Source organism: Lagenorhynchus albirostris, chromosome 10 (assembly GCF_949774975.1).
Source record: "Lagenorhynchus albirostris chromosome 10, mLagAlb1.1, whole genome shotgun sequence".
Classification (NCBI taxonomy): domain Eukaryota; kingdom Metazoa; phylum Chordata; class Mammalia; order Artiodactyla; family Delphinidae; genus Lagenorhynchus; species Lagenorhynchus albirostris.
In genome coordinates, this window is record NC_083104.1 from 31,729,245 (window position 1) to 31,746,969 (window position 17,725).

Sequence of the window (17,725 nt, forward strand, 5' to 3'; positions counted from 1 at the left end):
AAAACAATGCTAGGAGTATTTTCCATTATCTCAGGTCTCATGTATTTTCCTTATTTTGAACCATCTGCTATGACAAGTAAAGAAACTGAACTGACTCACCCTCCAGTCCCCTTTGTTTCTTCCCTCCTCCAGCAAAGAAATACTAGTTTCTATAAGTGCATTTAGGTATATGTACTGAGTTGCTTTTTAAAAAACTTAAACGTAATATCAAGTTTCTGCTTCCTTTTTGAGAACTTGATGTGCTAAAGAAATATAAGTACTTCTGTGTGTAATAAAATCTTGAGAACATTTTGTATTTAATATAATCTCATTAGTTTTAAATGCAGTAACTGGGAAGAATTTGAGTGACAGGCTACTTCTTGTGTCTTTCACTTTTTAGAGTATTTACAGTTTTTTGTAATTATTGCCTGACAGTTTAGGTAGTATTTTAAGAGGTTTGCTAAAATGATTGAAGTTTAAAAACTTTATAATTAACATGATTAAAATAGTAAGTCTATTACTTGGGCTCTTCCTGAGTCTGCTATGTTTTTGGTTTTTTTTTAAATTCTCATTGTGAAATATAAAACACATATAAGGTCAAGAAATAGAACTTTGCCAACACCGCAAAAACCCCCTCATGTCTCTTCCCAAACAGTATTTCCCTCCCCCGCACCTAAGGTAACCACTATCTTGATTCTTTTTTCTTTTCAATTTTTTACTTTTTATTAAAATTTTTGAAATATAATTTTTAAAGTTTGCCTTCCATTTACAGTTATTGCAAAATAATGGTTATATTCCTTGTGTTGTACAATAATCCTTGTAGCCTATCTCACACCCAGTAGTTTGTACCCCCCACTCCTCCACCCCTATATTCCCTGCCCCTCTGCCACTGGTAACCAACCATTAGTTCTCTATATCTGTGAATCTGCTTTTTTTTTGTTAGTTTTGCTTAGTTTGTTGTATTTTTTAGATTCCACATGTAAGTGATATCATACATATGTCTTTCTCTGTCTGACTTATTTCACTTAGCATAATGCTCTCCAGGTCCATCCATGTTGCTGCAAATGGCAAAATTTTATTCTTTTTTATGGCTGAGTAGTATTCCATTTGTGTGTGTGTGTGTGTGTGTGTGTGTGTGTGTGTGTGTATCATATCATCTTTATCCATTCATCTGTTGATGGACACTTAGGTTGCTTCCATACCTTGGTAATTGTAAATAAATAAGGCTGCTATGAACATTGGGGTGCATGTATCTTTTCAAATCACTTTACTGATTCTTATAGTAATAAGATTCTTGCTTTTCTTTATAGTTTTATCACCCAACCATGTATTCCTAAACACTATTGTTTAGTTTGCCTGCTTTATTAAAAAAAAAACTATGTAAATGGATTTGAACAATTTGTGTTCTTTTATATTTGGCTTCTTTTGCTCATAATTATGTTGGTGAATCAACATGACATGCACACAGTTTTCAAAAAGTTTTAATTACATAGAGAAAATGGAATAGGAAAAACAGTAGAGGGACATAGGAGTTAAGATGCATAGTTTACTAATGGCTTTGCCTTTAACCAGCAAAGATGGCTTAGAGCAAGTCGAACTGTCAGAATCTCTTTTTTCTTCTCTAAAGCATGATAGAATGTGTTTCAGTAATTGATAGGACCCCTTTAGCTCTAAGATGTGATGAAACTGGATAAATAAATGTTATACTGTGCTGCCCTTAATTTCTTTCATTTTTGTTTTCATTAGGTTGTCTTGGAGATACCCAGTTTTGTTTTAGATTTCGACAGTCTTCTGGGAGGAGGGTGTCACTGCATTGTCTCCTGGATCAATTTGAGAAAGATTTACCAGTTTACTTAAAGGTTGGAAAAGTAGTAATAGAATAACGTCTATGTGAGAGGAAACTTTAGAACTCAGTTACTCAGTTACCTCTTATAGCATTCAGAAATATTGTGCTTTTGTTTTGTTACTGTATTATACTGCTGAATTTCCTGAGTCTAATTCATAAGGATTTAGCATGTGAGTGAAAGAGACTTTATAAAGTTACTATTCTTAAAACATAATGCCATTGTGAATTATAGAAATTAGAATGTTGAATTAATTTTCTTTCACGTGTTAAAACTCTTTGTTTAGATGTGGAAGTGGGGTGGTAGTATACCAGTAAATATCACCCAGAGTTGAAGATTCCCTGTGGTAATCCCTACCTGCTTTATAGTAGAATTATTGTTGTCTCTTTTTGATTTTTGAATAAACTTTGGTTTATAGTTGTTGTTTATTAAAAACAATTTTAATAATTCAGTTGATTCCTGAGTGTAGAATTTCTGTTTGGTACTTCATACTTTTATCTCTAACTACATGAAGAACATTTCCATCTGGATGTCCTATTAGCACATCCAATAAGAACTTGACATCTTTTGCCTAAAATAAGTATTTACAGCTTACCTTCCTGGTTCCACTAATGACAGGAATCCTCTTCCAGTGAGCAAAGATGTTACCTTTTGAAATGTCTCTTATAGCCATCTTGTTCTTTTCATGACCATTTGCTATCACTAATAACATATTCTGTCAACTGCTGATAATAATAGCTACTACTTATTAGAGCTTTTTATGTTCTTGGCATTGTATCAATAAGCACATATTATCTTATTAATCCTCCCTATATTGTTCCAAAAGAGTTCCTTTTGCAAATGAAGGAATTGAGGGCTATTGAGGATAAAAATATTTGCCCAAAGACGTCCATCTTCTTTTTCAGTGCAATATATCTTACACAGTGTTCCCAGCTAAAGTGTACATATATATTACATAAAATAAATAAAATCTAAAATGATTACTTATTGCTTAATGAATAAAGAGCTAATGATAGTAATATTTCCTGATTCTCACTTTTTGGGCCTTCCAAAATAAAACCTTTGCCTTTCAGATTTCCAGCTTAATCTCCTTTCTATACATGTGCCATATATTAGCTAAACTGAACTGTATGCTTTTTCCTGAGGTAGCTTGTATTTTTCTATCTCTGCGTGGTTTTGCTCAAACTCTTGGCTGTCTAAACTTGAAATGTCTTTGTCTTTGTTTAAATCATATCCATCCTTCAATGCCCAACTCAAAACCAGCTGCCTCCGCAAAATACTGATCGCCATAGACAGAAGTAACCTCTTCCCCCTTGGCCTCTTTGTAACACTTTGTGCTTTTTTGCATGGTACCTGCCCTCCTATCACATACTAGTCATTTTTGTACTTTTCTTATCACTCTTAGTTTGTGATCTCCTTAAGGAACTGTGTCTTACACATCTTTTTATCTTTTCTAACACAATGCCTTGTTCAAAGTAGGTAGTCAATAAATATTTGCTTAAAGAATAACAATCAAATAAGGAACTGGACCAGAGTTTATTCCATTAGGATATAAAAACTTTTAAGTTTTTTGGACCTTTCAAATTGTATGTTGATAAATATTCCAGTGTTTCATTATTGTTGGGTAAAAATATAACTGTCTATGTAAGATTCATATTGGCATTTAGCTCCTTTTATTTTCTCTCTTGAAATTTTGCATTAGTATACCTCATAAGACTGATGCCTAACTCAGAATTGTAGGCAGAATTTTTTCAAAACTAAGTATAGCATTGGGGAAAACAGAATTTGATTGTTTTCCTAACTTCCATTAACTATCACAGATACGAATAAAGAACATAAACAGAGTAAGTTATAGGGGGTAAAATCTGACCTTAGTACTTTAGTTATGATTATTTCATCTGTGGGCAAGTTAGCAGGTTTTTATCTGCCAGTTATTGTCATGATTGTTGTTTGCATTGGTGGAAAAGCATAACTAGCTCTTTGTGTGTACCTCATATCTCAGTTCAAATTTATAAAGGAACCTGCTTTTAATAAGAAAGGATGGCTATATATATATATATTTTTTTTTTAAATTTGTTACTTCTTTTATAGAAGGATCCTGCCTATTTTTATGGATATGTGTATTTTCGACAAGTTCGAGACAAAACTCTAAAAAGAGGCTACTTTCAGAAGGTAATTTTCATATACATTAACAGAAAAATATTTTTACATTGTGGTTAGAAGAACAGAAATTATTAGAATGAACAGTCTTTAAAGTGTTTGATATTTTATCTTTAAACATACTAGAATTTATATTTTATCTTTTTTTTTTTAGATTGTAGACACCTGTCCTTAGTTTTTTTTGGCTGCATTGGGTCATTGTCGCTGTGTGCGGGCTTTCTCTAGTTGGGGCGAGTGGGGACTACTCTTTGTTGCGGTGCATGGGCTTCTCATTTTGGTGGCTTCTCTTGGAGCACGGTCTCTAGGCACGCGGGCTCAGTAGTTGCAGCACGCGGACCCTAGAGCGCACGGGCTTCAGTAGTTGTGGTGTGTGAGCTCAGTAGTTGCGGCGTGCGGACTCAAGGGTGTGCGGGCTTCATTATTGTAGTGTGCGGGCTCAGTAGTTGGGGCTCGCAGGCTCTAGAGCGCAGGCTCAGTAGTTGTGGCACATGGGCTTAGTTGCTCCGCGGCATGTGGGATCTTCCCGGACCAGGGATTGAACCCGTGTTCCCTGCGTTGGCAGGCGGATTCTTAACCACTGCGCCACAAGGGAAGTCCCTAGATTTTTAACTGCTATTGAATTTTGCCTTCCTGCTATCTCTGTACTAGATTCCTGACAGTAAGTTACAGTTATTGTATGAAACTGTCAAAACTCAGAAGAATCTGTTGAATTTTCACATTTTAGAATAAGGGAAAGAGTAAACAGATTGTAACATAGTTACAGCTAATAAAAGCCTGCAATATCTTTTTTTTGAAGAGCTAGTAAATATACTTGATCAATGTCTTAGTCATTATTGTTCCCACTCTAAATGTACAATCTTTTTGTTTCTAAAGATATATATATATATAAATATCAATTAATTCCAATTTAATCCCAGCTAACAGGGACACACCTTTACCTTTTGTAACCAGAACATGCCCTGACCACTAATTGATGCTTAATGGAAAGATAAAAAGTAGTTTTCAAGAAAATAGATTTTTAAAAAGTCAGCATAATCTATATCTGAAGTGGTCACAAACTATAAAGTCACAATTTCTAAGAATGTGGCTAAAACCATTGAACTCTAAAATATAACAGTCATAGCTCTTAGTCAGAAAAAGCATCACAATTTGCACTTTCCTTTTTAGGAAGAGTTTACCTAGCTAATTCCTAATATTGCTTTGCTGACAGCAATAGTAGCCAGGCTTTGGAATTATCCATGACATTAGTTTGTTTATAGGAAATTCTTTTTCCTGCACAGCAGGAAAATCTGTGAATGTGTCTTTATGCTCTTAAAATGTAGTAATAAGGTTAAACTTCTGGTGTTCTGCCACTATAGTTTTATGTTTCTTTTAACCATCTACTGTAAAAGCCTTTTTATTTTAAAATCCACACTTTTCACTGAATTTGGCTTGTTAGTAATTGATTATATAAGAAATGGCAAACTAAAATAATAATCATTAAGAAATTAAACATTGTTTCTTTTTTCCCTCCAGTCCTTGGTTTTGATCAGCAAACTACCTTATATTCATTTTTTTCACACTGTGCTCAAACAGATAGCACCAGAGTATTTTGAAAAGAATGAACCTTATTTGGAAGCAGGTAAGTTAAACATTGTGTGAGTTAGGTACCTTTATGAAGGAGTTTTAAATTTTTTACTGGAAATGAATGAAAAAAAATTAGTTAAGAATTTTAAGGACTATAAGGTAGGAGAGAGAGGTAAAACAATTCTTCTGGCATATTTACCTACAAACACCAAATATCCTATCTTTTATTTCTCCTTTTGCAGCACGGATGATGCCTATTTTTTAGGATAATAATAAACAAATATTGAGTTGCCAATTCTGATACTCAGAGTACTGTTAAACAGAAATCCTTATGTCACTCAATACAGAGAGAAGACATCTGCTAGGTGGTGTGCTTTTGTAGCTAATTTTAGTAGTAATAAATGAGTAGGAAAACTCCCTTTAAACCTAATCTGTTGCTTTCAAAACATGTATTAACCAATTTATATCCTAGAACATAGATGTATATCTGGTGAAATATAAGATATTTTCAGTACTTTTGCCTTTTATCTTCCATCCTTCCCAGTGTATTTTTTCTGCTATATAGAAAGCATAAAGTGGAGTTCTAACTTCTAATGTTCCATTTTTAATATTTTAGTATTTCCACTTATACTAAAGAAATATTTTACTATATTTTTCAGCTTGTAATGATGTTGATCGATGGCCTGCACCAATGCCAGGGAAAACATTACATCTGCCTATTATGGGGGTAGTAATGAAGGTAATAATAGCTTATATTTCATTTGTCTCCTTTTTTAGGAAGCTCACACATGAATTTTGATTTTAACTTCCTAATAACATTCAGTCCTGTTGTTGCTTTCACTTGTCATTGATGTGAGGAGTTACAAAGGTACCGCAATTTATCCTGCTGCACAGAACCATTAGTCACACAACTCCAGGGGTCACCAGTCCCATTTTCATCCTGTAGAGTTTACATGATGCTGTCATTCTTATACAATGCATGTGAATGTAAATGCCACCTCCTAGAATTGTGCAACTTCATGGCCCTCCAGAAATGGATGGTATTGCAGAACACTTGTAGAATTGAGTATGAGTTAGTAAAATTTAAAAGAAATTAGGAAAGCCATTGGTTCTTAGTCTTTTTTTTTTTTTTTTTAATACAGCAGGTCATTGGTTCTTAGTCTTAAGTGATCTTTTTAATGTGTATTTTCAGACCAACATGTCCATCCCAGGGTATTGTTCTCTACTAAGGTTTTTTTTTAATACAATGAATTAGCATTTTGCTCTCAGGCTTTGTATGAATGTGCTGTAAGTGCTTTTGCAATTCATTTTCAAGTTGAACTTATTTTTGGCAATGTTCTCTCTTTAGATGTGCTCATTTCTGTAGGACCTCTGTTCTGTTTTTTCCATGGGAAATCATCAAAAGTAGGTCTGGGTTGAGAGTTCTCATGGTTCCCTGTGAGATTTATCCCATAGTTTGGCAAGCTTGAGAGGGTGTGTTTGGGTGTGTGTATATTAATGAAGCAAAGATTGGAACAATAAACAGGAAGTGGTATGTAGTTGATGTCCTTTTCTGTTTTTCAGCACGTTTGCTTCTCAGTGGGTTAGTGATTTCTGTGTGTATGGGAATGTGGAGACCTTGGTTCACTTACCTTCTGTTGTGACTAAAAATAAATATGACTTTAGTTTTTAATCTGACGTAAGTATTTTGTTTTTATGGCTTTTTAGGCATTGTTGAGTGTACCTTTTTAGCATCAGGATAGAGTGCTTCTGATCCCTCATTGTAACAGGACTCGCAAGTTATAGAAAGGTCATTCTTTTGTAGCCAAAGTTAATTTCTTCTCTTTTAGGTACGGATTCCCACATGTCATGACAAGCCTGGGACAACTCAAATAGTGCAGTTAACTCAGCAGGTAGTGTGCTACTGTGGTAGAATAATCCAGCATATATAGTCTCTTTAACAGAAATTTTAAACTAGCAAATGTAGAGTTTCTTGGGTTTATGATAAATTTCTGAATATCACTGAAATATCCCATTAAATAATTTTTAATGAATTGATAATAAGCTTCCTATTTTCCGATTTCTTTTTCTTGCTCTTTCTCTAGTAGACACTGGAGAACTCAGAATTTATACTGTAATTGTGAGGACAAGGAGAAAATTATCTTTTGAAAAATTAAACAAGGTTTAATTCTAACAAAACCTCTTATCTTAGAAGAGTGGTCAACAGACTTCTGTTTTTAGGAAACTTAATCAAAAGGATTCTGTAGTTATAATTGCCCTTCATTTTCCCCAAAGTTACATTTGTTCATGGGTGGGGATGAATTTTTCATTTGAAATGATTTAACTCGTATATTAGCACTCCCATTGTCCTTTGAATTAAATAAAAATGGAGAGCAATAGGAAAACAAATTTTGCCTGTTATATATGTCAACTGGTATTATGGTAGTATTCCTACAGTTGAGAATTAATCTGACATCTGACCACTGGATTAATGTTTTATCGGTGGAATCTATGTTGTCCTTGACCTGCTGTGTTAGGGGAGACTGTTAAGACCCATTCTCTTTGTAGCTGCTTCTGGAGGAAGAGACTCTTAGAAGACAGGGCAACATGGCTGATTGATTATGAGATAGATAGGCATATTATAAAAGTCAGTTTCTGGCAATTTTGGTGACATCTTGTCTATTTTTTTTTCTTTTTTATCTCTTAGGGAGACACACATATATCTGTTATTTTACCTACTGTTCATGAGGTGGATCTTTTCAGGTAAAGACTAAAAAATTTTGTTAACTGCCTTGTCTCGTTTGCTTTATGATATCGTTGTTAATTTCTTTAGAAAGTGAATATTCCCATATAAAATGTGGAAAAAACTGGAAGAAAATAGTCATGTTTCACATGTTGTAAATCAGTGGTTCATCCCTGACTGCATGTCAGTTGCTTTGACTACTAGGGAAATTTGGATATGGATTGGGTATTACATGGTAGACAAATTATTTTTGTTTGGTTGGGTGTGACAATGGTAAATAAATAATTTTTTTTCTAGGGATGGCCTTTTTTGGGGAGTTGGGGGGAGTGGGTTGAGAGCATAAAGCATGATACTACAGAATGGGAATATAAAAGTGGTGCTAAAAGAAGACTGTGATTTCCCTACAAACCCCTCATTTTAGTAATTCTACACTGCCGTTAATTTGATGTATACCACCAATATCTATTAAAGGTTTCCTCTCTTGAATATTTAATACTTACCTCCCCCCAATAAAAACTACTTTGTGTAACAGATATTACTAGTGTAATACAGAGGTTTCAGAGAATGCTTCATCTTGTAATTGTACTTCCTATCTGTTTGTGCCCTTGCTGATAGATAACATTACTATACTTCAGAGAAAAACTAATTTGCAACTTTGATGCCTTAAGGGCATCCCACTATTTAAGTCAGTTGGTCAGATGTTTCCATATAGGTCTTTTCCATTTTTCCTTTGCTTATTTTAAAATTATAAATATACATATATAATATACATAAATTATATATTTAAAAAATTATACATATATACTGTACTGATCACTTTTCTGTAAATTTGTGATTATTTCAAAATTTTACATATATAAATATTTATATAAAATTTATGTATCTGTATAAAATTTTGAAACAATCACAGATTTTACAGAAAAGTGGTCAGTATAGTAAACTTTTTTTTCCTAGAACCATTTGATGGTAAGTTGGAGACCTGATGCCCCATCTTCCCTTAATACTTTAGTGTCTGTTTCCTACAAGTAAGGACTCAATGCAACCATAAAAATTGGGAAATTAACATTGATAAATTAATACCATCTAATACTAAGACCACATTCAAATGTGTCCAGTTGTCACAATAATATCTAGTTCAGAACCGTCTGTTGCATTTAGATGTCATGTCTGTTTAGTCTCAGTCTGGAATAGCTCCTCAGTCTTCCTTTCATGGCCCTGACATTCTTGTGGATTACAGGACAGTTATTTTACAGGAAATTCCTCAGCTTGGGTTTGTCTGGGATTTACTCATAATAAGATTCAGGCCAGGAGGTAGCACATAAGGTTGGCTTGCCTCATTGCTGATAATGTTCACTTTGATCTCTTTATTAGTATGGTGTTCTCCAAGCTTCTCCATTGATAAATTATTCTTTTTCCTTTTGTAGTTAAATATTTTGTGAGGAGATATGTTGTGAGGAGATACGTTGAAGCTATACGTTGAAACTATGAAACTATTTATTTATTGTTGTGTAATAAGTTACCCCAATACTTAGAAGTTTGAAAGAACAAACATTATTTCACACAGTTTCTGAGAGTTAGGAATCTGGGGACTGCTCATTTGGATGGTTCTAGTTCTAGATCTCTTGTGAGGTTGCAGTTAAGATGTCAGCTGAGGTTTTAGTCAGTTGGACAAGTGGGGCTGGAGGTCTGCTTCCCTAGAAAGCTACTTTAGCTGTTGGCTGGTGGTCGCAGTTCCTTGTGACTGTTGGCAGGAGACCTTCATTTCCAGCCATGTGGACGTTTCCAAAGGGCTGCTTAAATTTTCTCACAACATTCAGCAGGTGATCTGAGAGAAAGCTGAAGTCACAATGTCTTTTATGACTCAGGCTTCAAAGTTGTATATTATTGGGACTTACCTGGAAGTCGAGTGGTTAGGACTCTGCGCTTCCACTGTATGGGGCGCGGGTTTGATCCTTGGTCGGGGAACTAAGATCCCACATGCCACACGGTTGGGGTGACCTCAGAGCACAAAAAAACCTCTGAGTGATTAAAGCTTAGGCCCACTAGCCAAAGCATAATATCACTTATTGATCCAAAAATTGATCAACGGAACAAGTTACCCTAGGGATAACAGCACAATCCTATTCTAGAGTCCATATTGACAATAGGGTTTATGACCTCGATGTTGGATCAGGACACCTCAATGGTGTAACTGCTATTAAAGGTTCATTTGTTCAACGATTATTGAAAAAAAAGTTGTATATTATTGCTTTAATTTACTCTGTTCATTAAGTGCAAACCACTAACCCAGCCCACCTAAGATGGTGAGAAATAGGCTCAGTGCTTTAAAAGGAGTGTCAAAGAATTTGTAGAAATATTTTAAAACATTGCACCATGTATGTATATCTGTATGGATTTTTGGTTTCTTGTTTTATTCAACAGGTTATTAAAATCCATTATTCTCATCAGTTTTTGATGTTCAAATTGTCCCCAGTTTGGCCAGTGAGAATCCATTTCAAGCTGGCCTCTGTTTTTCTTTTTTTGTCATATCCTTTTCATTCTTGAAACACTAACTTGTTTGTTCCAGGCTTATCTTTTTTTTCTAACTAAAAAAATTGATATATAATTCACATACATAATATTCACTCTTTCAAAGTATACAGTTCAATTGTTTTTAGTATATTCACAGAGTTGTGCAACCATTACTACTGTCTAGTTCCAGAATATTTTCATCACTCAAAAAGTAACCCTGTACCCCATTAGCAGTTAGTCCCCATGGCCTCTTCCCTGCAGCCCCTAGTAACCACTAATCCACTTTGTCTCTTTGGATTTGTCTATTCTGGACATATCATATAGATAGAATCATACAATATGTGACCTTTTATGTCTACCTTCTTTCACTGAGCATATTATTTTCATGGTTTATCCATGCAGTAGCATGAATCATTACTTCATTCTTTTTATGGCTGAATAGTATTCCATTGTATGGATATACCACATCCATTAATCCATTGAAGGACATTTGGATGGTTTCCCCTTTTTGGCTGTTATGTATAATGCTGTTGTGAACATTTGTATGTAAGCCTTTGTGTGGACATATGTTTTCAGTTCTGTTGAGTTCCAAGATTATCTTGTATTTTCTCTTCCCCAGCCCTGGAATCAGCTACTTAGTAGAGAATAGGATTTAGAAGTCAAGATCTGGGCATTAGTTGTGCTCCTTGCTAAGGGAATATCTCTGTCAGTGGACAGAGCTAAGGAAAATATGTATCTGTAAATGCATGTATACATACACACTCATATATAGTATTTAAACACTTTTACATACATATTTATTTCTATATCCATATATATTGAAAACTATAAAGTCACACCAATACCCCTAATTCCACTCTACTTTTTTCCCTTTTCATATTTGTGTTTCTTTTCTCTGACTACATCCTATAGGAGCTACATCCTATTATCCTTGATTCATTTACTTATTTGATCGGCCCATGTTAGTACCCAATCTCTTGTCTCTGCTGCAACCTTCTTCTCTGAGCAAATGCCTTTCTTATCCTTCTTGGCCTCTGAAACTGCCCACCTGGCTGCTCTTCTTCATGGACACCCTCCTTACCCTGCTTAGGCCCTGCTCCATGCCTGATTGACCCCCCACGTGGTTCCCCTCTTGCCCCAGTCCGGCTTCCATACCCCACGTTAGGCCACCTCTCTTTGTGGATGCCATCCTCACCCTGTCGTGCTCTGACTCCCAGTGCCAAGCCAGCCCCCACGTGGATCCCTCCTTTCCCTACTTGTGCTTCTACACCTTACTGCAGGCCACCCCTCCATACGTTCACCCTCATTCCCCTGCTCTGACACCCCACCATGGACAGCCTCCTCAGCCCACTCTGGCTCTGACCCTCTGCACCTGCTGCCCCTCCACGCCCCTCACAATTCCTGGGCTCTGTCACCCCAAATCAGATCACCTCCACACATGCACACCTTTCTCACTACATTAGGGTTCCAACACCCCCACGACAAGCCACCTCCTCCACATAGATGTCTGCCTTATCTCACACCAGTCCTGATACGCTCTTCAGGCCAGCAGGGCTCTCTTTCCCTCTTGGCAGAGATGCCTACCATGCAGTGTGTTTTGCTGTAGGATTGAATTGTTTAGGAAGGAAGGAGGAAGAGCTCCTTTGCCTTATCCTTGAACTGTTTATTGTTTTTATTTTTGGTTTTTTGCCCTTCCTTCACATTTCTCTTCTTGCCTTTGAATAGTTAAAATGAACTTTCCCTAATTTCCATCTCACAAATTTGTTTCATATTTTTACACTTAAAAGTTACTTGTATTTTTTTCCTTTTCTTTCTTGTGTGTGTATGTTTTCAGGTAGGTAGATTGGTTACTTTTTTTTTTTTTAACATTTACTTTATTTATTTGGTTGCACCGGATCTTAGTTGCAGCAGGCGGCATCCTTAGCTGCAGCACATGTGCTCCTTAGTTGCGGCTAGCAGGCTCCTTAATTGTGGCTTGCCAGCTCCTTAGTTGTGGCATGTGAACTCTTAGTTGCAGCACGCATGTGGGATCAAGTTCCCTGACCAGGGATTGAACCCGGGCCCCCTGCTTTGGGAGCGTGGAGTCTTAACCACTGTGCCACCAGGAAAGTCCTTTGGTTATGATTTTTATAAATAGATAATATAGTTTTTTTTCCCTCTAATATACTAGGAAAAATTTTGACCCTACTAGGAGGAAATTACTAAATAAGTAAAAGTTATCAAATTAACTTAGGCTAGATAATGTACCAGAGTTTTGTCCTATAGGCTTCTGCCTAATTCCAGGGCTACTGTAAAAATATGCAGCATTTCTGTAGGGGGAGGATCTGCTTAGGAAAGCATTCTGTCGTTTGGTGTTAGAACACCTCCTTGTGATTTGTTTTCCTCATTCTTTAATATTGAAAGCATTGACTTTGAAATTAAGTACATCCAGTAAACATCCTTTGGAAAATTAATTTTTCTTGTTTCCTTCAAAATAGAGTAGAAATTCAAATGTAACAGCAATATTGATAAACTAGATATACTATATAGTACAATAATTTAATAATTATTTTATATGCTTTTATCATTTGTTAGCCATTCTATGTGTCAATATATTACATTTAATTTTGTAAAACTTGGAACAAGTAAAATTGCTATATATTTTTGTGTGGATAAAAGGAACTTATATCTATGTGCATCACCATATTATTATTATTATTATTTTTTGCCTGCGTTGGTTCTTCATTGCTGTACGTGGGCTTTGTCTAGTTGCAGTGAGCGGGGCCTACTCTTCGTTGCAGTGCACGGGCTTCTCATTGCGGTGGCTTCTCTTGTTGCGGAGCTCGGGCTGTAGGCGCGTGGGCTTACAGTAGTTGTGGCTCACGGGCTCTAGAGTGCAGGCTCAGTAGTTGTGGAGCACGGGCTTAGTTGCTCCGCGGCATGTGGGATCTTCCCGGACCAGGGCTCGAACCCGTGTTCCCTGCATTGGGAGGCGGATTCTTAACCACTGCGCCACCAGGGAAGCCTGGCAGGTGGATTCTTAACCACTGCACCACCAGGGAAGTCCGCATCACCATATTCTAAATGAATTTGTATATCAGGTCAAGGTACACATAGCTGGAAGAATTGTATCAATGTGAAGTTTTTAGAATGATTATATGGGAACTTAAAAAAAACAGGGATGGATAAATAACAGTGTCTCTGCTGCGTAAACACCTTTCAGGTGTTTCTGCCCAGTTTTCCTTCATAGTCAGATGCTTTGGGAGCTGGTGCTGTTGGGTGAGCCCCTCGTGGTCATGGCACCGTCACCATCAGAGTCGTCAGAGACTGTATTGGCACTTGTTAAGTGAGTATATTTGGTTCCTCATGGTGATAGTTGCAACAGTTTACCACCTGTGATATGTTTGCACACTCATTGCATTATCTATACAATAATCCTGTAAGAAGGTAGTGCTCATTATAGCACCATTTATTGATGAGAAAATTATTTCAGATTCCATGTTTTTGTTTTTCTGGGCAATAAGCACATTCATTCACTTACATAAAGTTAGCACCTGATAAAAATCAGTTGTGTGAATGGTCAGTGTCTAGAAAAAGGTATGTAGCTAATGAATGATAGAGCCAGAATTTCACCCCGTCTTCTGCCCCAAATCCAGTGTGTTTTTGGTATGCCATCTACATTACATTTTTCCATTTGTCTTTCTAGTTTCCTGAAATGAGTTATAGATAGATGATCCCACTGGGGTAAACTCTGTGTTTAGATATTTCATAGTTATTGAGTAGGGCCTTTAATTTCTGTCCTTTGTTTTACATGTTATTCTTGCTCTGCAGCTGTATTTCTCCATTAAAGTACTTCAGTGATTTCCGACCTTATTTCACTATTCATGATAGTGAATTCAAAGAATATACCACCCGTACTCAAGCCCCGTGAGTAAACAAAATAACTTTTATTGACCAAGTATTACCTTTATAACCAAATTATGTAGAATTATTTTTGGTAATAATTGAAAAGTTTAAATTTTGAACTTTTGGCAGATTGATTTTATAAAGGAAGCTTTGAGGAGCTGCTGGTAATAATTTCACATTTCAAGAGTCATTATCCTATTTTCTTTGAATGATCTTATTTGTTAGTAGAAGCTATATTGTCTTCCGCTAATTAATAGCTAATTCCTCTAATTTAATAGCTATCTGACTACTTTTACTTCTATCTTTGTTCTTTACTTCAGGACCCCTTATAGCATCAGTTATCTCTTCTTGCTCTGTAACTTCCTTTTCCTTCTCCCTCTTCACTGAATCAGCATATAAACATATAAAAATTCTTCCCAATCTGTAAAAGGGGAAGAAATATCTTACCTTTCCCCTTTAGTTCCTGCTCTGTTGTTCACCTTCTTTTCATAGCTGTTTCTAGAATAACAACAAAAATTTCCATTTACCCTCTCCACTTCTTGGTTTCCTGGTTGCTTCTCAGTTCGTTGCAGGTTGATTTTCTTCATCTCTGCTGAAGTTCTTGCCAAAGTCATCAAGACCTTTCTCACTGCCTTGAACCTGTGGGCACATTATTGCCCTGTTTTTCCTGCCTTCCCTTTCTTGTAACACTTACTCTATTGACGTTGAAAACATTTTAATCTTTCGTACCGTCTCACCTGGCTGGTGCATCTCAGTCTCCTGTGCAGACTTCTTTTTCTCTGCCAACCGCTTAAATGTTGGTGTTCTCCAGTATTGTGTTCTGGGTTCTGATTTCAGACTGATATTTCTTTCTGTACAGTCTTATCTGTACCCACAGTCTCTGTTAACACCTATATACTGATGACTGAAATTTATCTTCCTAGTTCAAATCTTTGCAAGGTCTCGACCTCTGTCCAGGTTTTTGTTGTTGTTTTTTTATCGTATTTGCCACCTGGACATCTTAATGGCACCCAAAATTAAACGTGTCCAAACTGAATTCTTTTTGTCTCCTTCTTTTCTTCCCTAGTTCCATGCCTCTTCCTACTTCATGAATGGTGCTTCTTTTCACTTAGTTATCAAAAACCTAAATTGTCGTAAATTTCTCGTTCTTAATGTGCTCCACGTGAAGTTTTACCAAATTCTGTCAATTCAACATCCTAAAATATCTCTCATAACATTTGTTATCTTCTTTCCAGAGCTCTCTTCCTAGTCTTACTACCTCCAGTCTTTCTCGTATTTGCTGTTGCTTTTCCCAAACCTCTTCCCCTTTTTGCACAGCATCTTCCAAATTTCCCCCAGAGTGATCTTTCTAATAAGTACATTTTTGTTCATGTAGCATTCTTCCACTGAGTTCTCTAGTAGCTTCTGTTTGCCTACAAGATAACATCTGAATTTCTTAGCATATTAAGTTGGTACTGAATCATCTGGCCAGCATCTGCCCATCTGCTTTCTTTTCTGACTATTCATTCTTCCTGCTTTGTGCTCTAGGAATGCTGAACTATATGTAGTTTTACAAACAGACCATGATCTCACTTCATTGCTTTGCACATACTATTCATTCTCCTGCATCACATTTTCTTCCGTTATCCACCTGGCAAAAGACTCCTGTTCATAACTTATATCATGTTATATATCAACTATCCTTCAAAAAAAACCTCCTGTTCATCTTTCATAGCTTTGTGCAAATGTCATCTCTTTGGTGAGGCTGTCCCTTAATCCCCTGGTAGACATAGTTTCTCCTTTGTAATAATTGTACATTTTATACCACCTTCACTGTATTCTAATTTCTGGTATCATAATTGGTTATGTATACCGCTTTTCCTGTGTGCTTTTAGAAAGACTGTGTCTTTTCATCTTTATATACCTAGTGCTAAAAATGGTGCCTGGAATGTAGTTGATATGTGGTACCAATGAAGGAAAAGATTATCTTAGTAATCTTTGAGTAAACAGTAGTTCACTCAAAATAAATTGTAAACTGATGGAACATTCATTTTTTCCTCACTTTGGTTTTGTTTTGTTTTGTTTTAATGTAGGCCCTCAGTCATATTAGGAGTAACCAACCCTTTTTTTGCAAAAACACTCCAGCACTGGCCACACATTATTCGGATAGGAGACCTTAAACCCGCAGGTAAAGTATAAACTTGGTGTTCTCGTTTTAGTATGTAAGGTGGATGAGCAGGTTTATTTCTTCCTTTGTTTTCACTGCTTCGTTACTTTTTAATTATGTTGATGGCAACCTTCTTTTAGGCAACTTGAATAAAAGCCTTTGGAGAAGAGCATAGCTTCCAGCTAAAATATACAGATTCTTATATGTATAACCCATCGTGTCCACCTACCAAAAAAAATGCATAGAGGAAAAAAAAAATGCATAGAGGACATCCATAGATGTCCTTTATCAAGTTGAGGAAGTAGCCCTCTGTTCCTAGTTTGTTGAAAAAGATTATAATGAATTGGTGTTGAATTTTGTTAAATGCTTTTTCTGTATCTGTGGAGATCATCGTGTACTTTTTGTCCTTTATTAATACAGTATACTAAATTAATTGATTTTTTATGTTAAACCAACCTTATATTCCTTAAATAAATCCCTTTTGGTTATGGTGTATAGTCCTTTATTATTATTATTATTAGTTTGCTAATTTTTTTTGAGGATTTTTACATCTTTATCCATGAGGGATATCCTTTTCTTGTGATGTCTTGATAGCTAATATTTTTGCTGCTCTGAGAATCCTCTTCAGACAGGTGAAGTTACCATTTAAAAGTAGGACCTAGGACCAAGGGAGGGAAGGGGACACTTCTTGAGTTTATTTTTCAAAATGGGCATAAGGGCATATATGGAATATTAATTACACTTTATTTCTTTTGTTTTTGTGGTGCGCGGGCCTCTCATCGCTGCGGCCTCTCCCGTTGCGGAGCACAGGCTCCGGACGCGCAGGCCCAGCGGCCATGGCCCACGGGCCCAGCCGCTCCGCGGCATGCGGGATCCCCCCGGACCGGAGCACGAACCCGTGTCCCCTGCATC

General features: G+C 36.3%; 1 protein-coding gene across 2 annotated transcripts in view; it reads left to right on the forward strand.

Annotated features, from left to right (window-relative positions):
• Positions 1-17,725, forward strand: part of DENND6A (DENN domain containing 6A) — a 51,499-nt gene that overhangs the window by 20,898 nt on the left and 12,876 nt on the right. Inside the window, exons 4-12 of one of the 2 annotated variants that reach the window (XM_060161530.1) lie at positions 1,726-1,838; positions 3,915-3,995; positions 5,499-5,604; positions 6,209-6,288; positions 7,379-7,441; positions 8,236-8,291; positions 13,985-14,107; positions 14,593-14,688; positions 16,740-16,834. In XM_060161530.1, the coding sequence (XP_060017513.1) occupies positions 1,726-1,838; positions 3,915-3,995; positions 5,499-5,604; positions 6,209-6,288; positions 7,379-7,441; positions 8,236-8,291; positions 13,985-14,107; positions 14,593-14,688; positions 16,740-16,834 (813 nt within the window). The remainder of the gene's footprint in view (positions 1-1,725; positions 1,839-3,914; positions 3,996-5,498; positions 5,605-6,208; positions 6,289-7,378; positions 7,442-8,235; positions 8,292-13,984; positions 14,108-14,592; positions 14,689-16,739; positions 16,835-17,725) is intronic. The other variant, XM_060161531.1, reaches the window with a different exon arrangement.